Here is an 8,982-nt window from a genome sequence, read left to right as displayed (position 1 = left end):
GAAATCAATCTGTCTAGCTCAATTCTCAATCTGCAGTTTTCTAATAGAACCTCTGAATTACAGTTACAATATTTATATCTACTTTATCTTTTACCAAAACTAAGAAAAACTATATGATTCTTAAGAAACTATGTTTCAGATTTCATCTTTTCACATTTACAAGATGAATTTCCTTTATGTCCCCAAGTTCTGTATTGAGTGTTTTTGATAGACATTGTATTTCCACTTTAAAAGTGTTGCTTGCTATGGTTCTGTTGATGTTCTTGATGGCCTTTTTATTTAATTTTATCACAGTTATTTGTAAAAGATACCTATTTCTTTTAGATTTTCCAGTTCTGGGAGAAATATTATATTTCTAACTACATCTTAGTGATCATCTAGAATCTATTTGATTATGTTTCAAACCTCTCTCTTCTATCTCTGACTTTATTAATTAAGATACCTTTCTTTTCTCTAGGTTAGTTTTCATGCTAATATCTATTTATTCAAAGAAAAATCTCTGAGTAATTTTATGGAATGCTATTTTAATTTCCATTTTATTAATTTCTGCAATAATATTTATCACCATTTATCATTGACCTCCTCTGAGTTTGATTTGATCATTACTTTGGTTGTAAGTCTCATCATTAAGTGTTTTTTTGAGATCTCTATGAATTTTGTCCTTTACTTGAGGTATTTCTGTTTTTTATTGTAGGTATTCAAAATTGTTTACTTTTCTCTCAGTGTCACAGAGCTGCCTCTCAAAGATGCAGGAAAGCTGTGCTATCATTTTCCTTTGATTCTAGTTATAATTTGTTTTTTGCCCTGACTTCTTCATTAAACCAATTAATTCAAGAGGATAGTGGGCAGTCTCCAATGAACTATTTAGGCACTGTAAATTTCCTTCTGTACTAGGTCAACTTCATTTAGTTTTTCTAACTCTTTTAAATGATGGAGGAGGTTCATCTGTCTATGTGCTACTGTCATTGGTTAATAAAGAGACTGCCTTAGCCGGGCGGTCGTGGCACACGCCTTTAATCCCAGCACTTGGGAGGCAGAGGCAGGAGGATCTCTGTGAGTTCGAGACCAGCCTGGTCTACAAGAGCTAGCTCCAGGACAGGCTCTAAAGCTGCAGAGAAACCCTGTCTCGAAAAACCAAAAAATAAAAATAAAAATAAAGAGACTGCCTTGGCCTTTGATAGGACAGCAGCTTAGATAGGCAGAGTAGACAGAAAAGAATGCTTGGAGGAAGAAAGCAGTGAGTCAGTCGCCATGATTCTTCAACCCGAGATAGATGTAGGCTCGAATTTTTCCCGGGGAAGCCACCACCTCGTGGTGCTACACAGATTACTAAATATGGGTTAAAGAAAGATGTGAGAGAGGAATCCCTGATCCAGTGCAGTGGAGCTCCATCTGAATGGGTGAGTGTGTGCGACTCTGGGGCAACCTGCCCTGGAAGAAAGCTCAGCCCTCCTCCCCCAGCTCCTGGTGCAGGGTTGTTTTTGGTACTCACATCCCTGCCCCTCCCAAGCCTTCCCTAGTGTATTCAAGTGTCCTGCTCCTGTACTAAGGCATCCACCCAAAGGGGTGAGAGTCTGGCCTCCAGGCAGATTTGAGGATTCCTGCAAGGCAGTGCAGGCTCCTTCAGATTGTTCTGCAAGGAATAGCTCTTGCTCTGGCACTGAGATCCAACCAGATTCAGTCACAGCAAAGATTGGTCTAAGACACCAAGTCCCTCCTGGCTCCATTTGAAGGAAGAGATGGGCAGGTGCCAATGCAAGAACTCCTCCAACAACATGAAAGGCAACATGACATCACCAGAATCCAGACATCCCGAAACAACAAGAATTGAACACCCTATACCAGAAGAAATAGAAGAAAACGACCTTAAACCGTACTTTATGAAAATAATAGAGGATCTTAACCAGGAGGTAAAAAACTGCCTTAAAGAAATGGAGATGAGCCATCAGGGTGTGGGAGTATGTGTGGAGGGGGGGAGGGAAGGAGGAGGAGGAGGGGAGGAGATGGAAATTTTTAATAAAAAAATGAGAAAAATAAATAAATAAATAAAAGAAATGGAGATGATAAACAAAAAGGTAGATGAAATAAATAAATCTCTCAAAGATACCCAAGAAAAACAAGAAAAACAAGAAAAAGCAATCAAACAGGTAAGGGAAACAGTACAAGACCTGAAAAATGAAATGGAGGTAATGAGGAAAACACAATCCGAGAGAAGACTGGAAATGGAAATTCTGAGTAAATGAACAGAAACTTCAGAGACAAGTATTTCCAACAGAATGCAAGAGATGGAAGAAAGAATCACAGATTCTGAAGATACTATAGAGGAAATAAACTCACAGATTAGAGAACAAAACAAATCCAACAAATTCTTAACACAAAACATCCAGGAAGTCTGGGACACCATGAAAAGACCAAACTTAAGAATAATTGGGGTAGAAGAAGGAGAAGAATTACAACTCAAAGGCACAGAAAATATATTAAACAAAATTATAGAAGAAAATTTCCCCAACCTAAAGAAGGATGTTCCTATGAAGGTACAAGAAGCCTACAGAACACCAAATAGACTGGATCAAAAGAAAGCATCACCATGACATATAATAATCAAAACACAAAACATACAGAATAAAGAACAGATATTAAGAGCTGCAAAGGAAAAAGGTCAAGTAACATATAAAGGGAAACCTATCAGAATCATACCTGACTTCTCACTAGAAACCATGAAAGCCAGAAGGTATTGGATAGATGTGCTACAGACACTAAGGGAACATGGATGCAAGCCCAGACTACTATACCAGGCAAAGCTAGCATTCACCATCAATGGAGAAAACAAAATATTCCAGGACAAAAACAGATTTAAACAATACGTAGCCACAAATCCAGCCTTGTGGAAAGTAATAGAAAGAAAATCAAAAACCAAGGAGTCCAACAATGACCACAATAACTCAGACATTTAGCGACCCTTCACCAGCAAAACTCAAAGAAGGGTAACACACAAACTCTACTACCAGAAAAAAAATGACAGGAGTTAACAACCACTGGTCATTAATATCACTTAATATCAATGGACTCAATTCACCTGTAAAAAGGCACAGGCTAAGAGATTGGATACAAAAACAGGATCCAACATTCTGCTGCTTACAAGAAACACACCTCAACCACAAAGACAGATACCTACTCAGAGTACAGGGTTGGAAAAAGGTTTATCAAGCAAATGGACCTAAGAAACAAGCCGGTGTGGCCATACAAATTTCTAACAAAGTTGACTTCAAACTAAAATCAATCAGAAGAGATGAAAAAGGACACTTTATATTCATCAGGAAAAATCCATCAGAACGAAGTCTTAATCCTGAATATATATGCACCTAATATAAAAGCACCCACTTATGTAAAAGAAAAATTACTAGAACTCAAGGAAGGCATCAAACCACACACACTAATATTTGGAGACTTCAACACTCCTCTCTCACCAATAGACAGGTCAATCAGACAGAAACCTAACAGAGAATTGAAAGACTTATTGGAGGTAATGAATCAAATGGACTTAACAGACATCTATAGAACATTCCACCCAAATAGGAAAGAATACACGTTTTTCTCTGTGGCTCACGGAACCTTTTCGAAAATAGACCATATACTCGGTAACAAAGCAAACTTCCACAGTTACAAAAAAATATTAGTAACCACCTGTGTCTTTTCGGATCACCATGGATTAAAATTAGAATTCAACAACAATGCTATCCCCAGAATGCCTACAAACTCATGGAAACTGAACAGTCAACTACTGAACCACACCTGGGTCAAGGAAGAAATAAAGAAAGAAATTAAAGTCTTTCTAGAATTTAATGAAAACAAAGAAACAACATACTCAAACCTATGGGACACAATGAAAGCAGTGCTAAGAGGAAAGTTCATAGCACTAAGTGCCCACTTAAAGAAAACGGAGAAAGCACTCATTGGTGACTTAACAGCACACCTGAAAGCGCTGGAAAAAAGGAAGCAGACTCACATTGGAGGAGTAGGAGACTGGAAATAATCAAACTGAGGGCAGAAATCAACAAAATAGAAACACAGAAAACAATCCAAAGAATCGAAGAAACCAAAAGCTGCTTCTTGGAGAAAATCAAATTATGTGTATGCATTTGGAATTCTTATTGATGAATCACCTCCTTTATGGCTGCCTTTATCTGTTTGACTCAGCATTGTTTATATTCTAATGTAACAGATATCAACAGAGCTGTGACAGCTTGGTTTGAGGTCCCCATTCCCTTATTAGATTTGCTTTCATCACTTGACTCTCAGCACATGTATATTTTTAACAGTTAGATGTATTTTTGGAGAAAACAAGACAGTTGGGTATAGTTTTCTGGCTTAGTCCAACAATATGTGTACAATTTTTTTTATTAAATTGTGGTCACATGATTATTAATAAATGCTTATTAATTTCTATCATTTTGTTACATTTTCTTGGTGTGTTAGATTTTTGTTACTTTGTTTTCCTTTCTTCCTATTCCTCAACTGTATTGGAGTTTCTAATTTACACCATTGGGCATACTAATATCTGTTTTCCTGATAATCGTTATTTATCTATTCCTCTCATGGCATTAATATTTTTCTATGCTTTCATGATTAGATGATCTTTGTTTTCTACTGTGTGCATAGTATTTTGATAGTGTATGTGTATGTATGTATTTGTTAGCATGTGTGTTTGTATGTGTGAGAGATAGTGATATAAAAGTAGAAGAGAGAAGAAAAGATCAGGAAAGCAAAGTAGAAACGGGGAAGATTAGCGCATATGTTCAAAATATCTGATATACTGGAAAAAGTTGGTTTTAAGGAAATTGTGTAATTTCCTTAAAAGAATTCCCATTAATAAAAGAATTTAAGGGACTGCAAGATGGCTCATATACCAAAGATGCTTGACACCAATCCTGATATCAAATGTGATTTGATTCCCAGAACCCAAATGACAAAGGGACAATCAAGTCCAAGCTGTTCTCTGATCTCCACAACAAGGTCATGTCACGTGGGCACCTAGAAATATGCACACACTTTCTCAGAATACAAAATGCACACTCCCACTGACAAAGAATTACTTAATCTACTAAAAATGTAATAGAAGTTTAAAGAAAACAACAGAAGAGTTTGTAACCTTTAAGGAGAAAGCCCTAAAGAGTATGGAAAAGTGGGAAAAAACCTTTCCCACAGCTTCCAAAGAAAAACACAATTTTTCACCACCATCACTTTAGCCCAGAGAGTCCTATGCTGGATAAAAGAAGTCCAGAACTACAGAAAGATAAATCCCTCATATTCAAGCAACAGAGTTTGTGGTATTGGGTTACAAAAGATATAGAAAGATAATACTGAATTTTCCTCTGCATTTTCACATACAGGATTTTCATACCAAAAGAATTAAGAGATCTTTAAACCCTATATCTTGCCCAACTCTGAAAATATTTTGATCAGAGTTTTAGGCTCACTGTCTCCCAGGCAAAAGAGAAAAGTATGTGGGTGCAGGGCAGCATGTGGTGCAGGCAGCTGTTGAGACTCTCAGAAGTTTTTGTTGAAGGATTAAACACTGTGGGAGGAGATTTATACGACTGCTGGCAGTAATAATCTGCCTGATCTTCAGCTTGGACACTGCTGATGATGAGAGTGAAATCTGTCTCAGATCCACTGCCTAAGAAGCGATCAGGAACCCCAGTATGCCGAGTGGATGCATAGTAGATTAACAGTTTTGGAGCCTGCCCTGGTTTCTGCTGGTACCAGTTCAAGTAGTTCTTCTGGTCTTTACTGTATAAAAGACTCTCACTGGACTTGCAGCTGATGGTGACCTTCTCTCCTGTTGACACAACCATGGAGGATGGAGACTGGGTCATTATGAAATCTGCACAGGCACCTGCAATAAGGAATACAAAATGAAGATTTATAATATGCAATCACAGAATATAGTAACAGTTGAAATATATCAATTAATAACCTTGGAATGTCACCTTGTCAGTGTATATCTTACACAATTCTGTAACGAATATTATGTCCTAGCATACATTGTAAACTTCGTATATACAAAGAAGTGACTCTGAAAAAAATATAACATTTCTCACCAGACACCCAGAGTAATAAGGACATGAGGACATGTGTTTGTGACTTCATCTTGATCCTCCTGCCTATCTCATGCATCTCAGTTCACACTGTAAATGTCTGGTTTATAAATTATTAGCAGCTGAGCTGTCCAGGAAGGACCCATGCAAAGCAGTCAACAAATACATAAGGAAATGTCTGAGCAGTGTGTGTGAGTGGCTAGTGACAATCAACAGACCAAAATAACACCAAAGGCAGAATGATCACTGAAAGATATCAGCTTATAGCTCTCCAACAGAAATCTATTAGGTACTCTAATAAGAACTTTGTCTTAAAACCAAGACAAATTAAACCAATTTGATTTACAGAAATGTTATGAGAGCTATCTCAGATTAACAGCACTAGTGAAATGATAAAATATGCTCAAAAATTCACAGCAGCAAAAGGAACATAGAATAAGAAAACAGGAAGTAAAAGAAGAGAGGATTGGAGAGGGGAAAATTGGAAAAGCATGAAAGAGCAAATTGAGGCTACATGGGTTTGTTATCTCTCATGTGTAAAGTCACTCTTGTGTTGAGTGCACTTTGGGCTGCAGTTTCCAGACTAATAGAAGAATAGAAATTCAAAGAGCACCCCAGAATTCTCTCTGTGGAAATTCTGGGGAATACTAATTTAAGACTGCAATGAGAAAAGTATTCATCTCAAAGCAAAGGTAAACCCAGCAGGAACAAAGAAGTATCCTCCCCACAACATCAGGAAATTGAAGCAGGACTCTGTGTTTGGGAAGATTGAAGGGAAACAAAATGGAATAGATTTCTTCAAGTAGTCATTGCTGTAATTCTTGCTTGATAACTTTTGTGTTATATGTAATTTTACTATGTTACAGTTAAAACCTTTCTTTTCATTTAAACAGAAAAGTGGAGGTTATGTGGGAGTCTTCTCTGTGTGTGCTATGATTACTATTAATGAATAAAGAAACTGCTTTGGACCTATTGCAAGGCAGAACTTAGGTAGGTAAAGAACACTAGGCTGAATGCTTGGAGGAAGAAGAGCAGAGTCAGAGAGAAGCAATGGAGCCTCCACTAGAGATACACATGCTGAAACTTTGCTGGTAGTCCTTGACCTTGTGGTGATATACAGATTACTACAGATGGGTCCAATTCATATAAAAGATAGCTAATAAAAAGCTAGAGCTACTGGGCTACGCTTTCATTTAATTAATACAGTTTCTGTGTGTTTATTCGTGCTTTGGCAGCCGGGAACAACCAAGCTGGCTCTGTAGAACAGAATGGCACTCACATGGCCAACTAAAATTCACTTATTATTTTGATTCTAATCTCGCTGGGCAGCCAGGCAGAACAAACCCCCTCCCCTAACATCTGTTTTCATGCTCATGAAGTGCCTTACATTACGTTTGTCTTCTATTATTTTATGAAGACCTTTGTTAGTACTAATATATGACTGTACAGTGAATCCTTATTTTTCAAAAGCTGTGCCAACAGTGTCATCTTTTTGCTGAGAGTTTCTGGCATCAGTGACTTTACCAGAGGACACTGTAAATATATATCAGATGGTACAAAACCCATCAAATGAGGCAAAACCAAGTCAAATGATCCCAAGACAACTCCAAATAGAGTATTCTAAGGTTTTTCTTTATTAGAAGAGAACTCACAGATAATAGCAAGTAAATGAGAATGGAGTCCAACACCCATGTGTAACTTGTGGGGAGAAGAAGGAAGAGTGGGCGGCCTTGCCCACCCCAAAGCCATGCCTCCACTTGGTCCAGCCTCTCAAAGACCATTGCCTGGAGGAGATTCTGCATCAAGCAGATTGTAGTTGTTATTCAAGGTCTACCCAACAGATGAGCAACTATCTGATAGAGAATCTCATAAAGCAAGGCTTAAAAACTATTGCCTATAAATAACTGTACCTGTCTCTATTTTTTTCACATGCACATATTCCTTCCATAATAACAACTAGGGATATTTTTTCCATTGCTATTTTGTTTATCTTTGAAAATATTCCATCTACAAGGCAAAAACATGGCTGGGGATGAACAAGAAGATGATTTCTACTTATATGTATAATTCTGGTAAATAGAAATTATACTAGGATATTTTTCATTACTTGGACTGACTATTACTGAAAGTAATAGTATTCTCAGTCACAAAAATAGCTAATTTTAGACTTTAGAACAAATTGAAAAAAAAACTGGCTATCCCCAAATATGAATACACGAGGAAAAATTTTCAGGGATTTATTGTAGTTTCAAGGTCAGGCATGAAGCAGCTTTGGTAGACATAACAGCCAGTAGTAAAGGACTCCTATACATACTCCTAACCTTAAAGATAAAACAACTAATTGTTTATTGTTAAAGACCTTTATTACAATGTCACTTTCTGTTTGGGAACACTGATTCCTCAGAATTATGTGCTTAATTGACTCACTATTCCCAGTGAGCACAATCTCCCTAGCCTGAGAGAAACTGTGTAATCTCTATGGCTCTCTTTCTTATTGTTTACTTAAGAAGTGTTGTGTGACCCTAAAAATGTGATCCATATTTGTCCAGAAGGTTTGCTGGAAAATGAGAAAAATGTGATAGAAATGAGACTCTCTCTCTCTCTCTCTCTCTCTCTCTCTCTCTCTCTCTCTCTCTCTCTCTCTCTCTGTGTGTGTGTGTGTGTGTGTGTGTATGGATGCATGCTAAAAGGGAAATGTAACTTTACATGAAGAGAGAGAGACAGAGACAGAGAAACAGAGAGAAAGAGAGAGAGAGGTGTGAAGACATGTAGCTGAGTACATAGAGAGATATAGAAGATGTAACTGTTTCGAGACAGATTTGTTTGTAGGAGAGATTCATGTGAAGGAAGAAGTATATGACAGTGTGGAGAATGAAACTGAGGA

The 8,982-nt window shown here is 37.4% G+C and overlaps 1 gene segment (V, D, J or C); it reads right to left on the bottom strand.

Moving 5' to 3' along the window:
• Positions 1 to 5,459: 5,459 nt before the first annotated feature.
• Positions 5,460 to 6,155, bottom strand: LOC119807200. The segment is given in 2 exon segments: positions 5,460 to 5,896; positions 6,102 to 6,155. Coding segments are annotated over 2 exon segments (486 nt in total).
• Between the last annotated feature and the right edge of the window lie 2,827 nt (positions 6,156 to 8,982).

The sequence above is a fragment of the Arvicola amphibius genome, chromosome 2 (assembly GCF_903992535.2).
Source record: "Arvicola amphibius chromosome 2, mArvAmp1.2, whole genome shotgun sequence".
NCBI classification, from domain to species: Eukaryota; Metazoa; Chordata; class Mammalia; order Rodentia; family Cricetidae; genus Arvicola; species Arvicola amphibius.
Note: the sequence above shows the minus strand (reverse complement) of the source record. Positions and strands in the feature narration are given on the sequence as shown.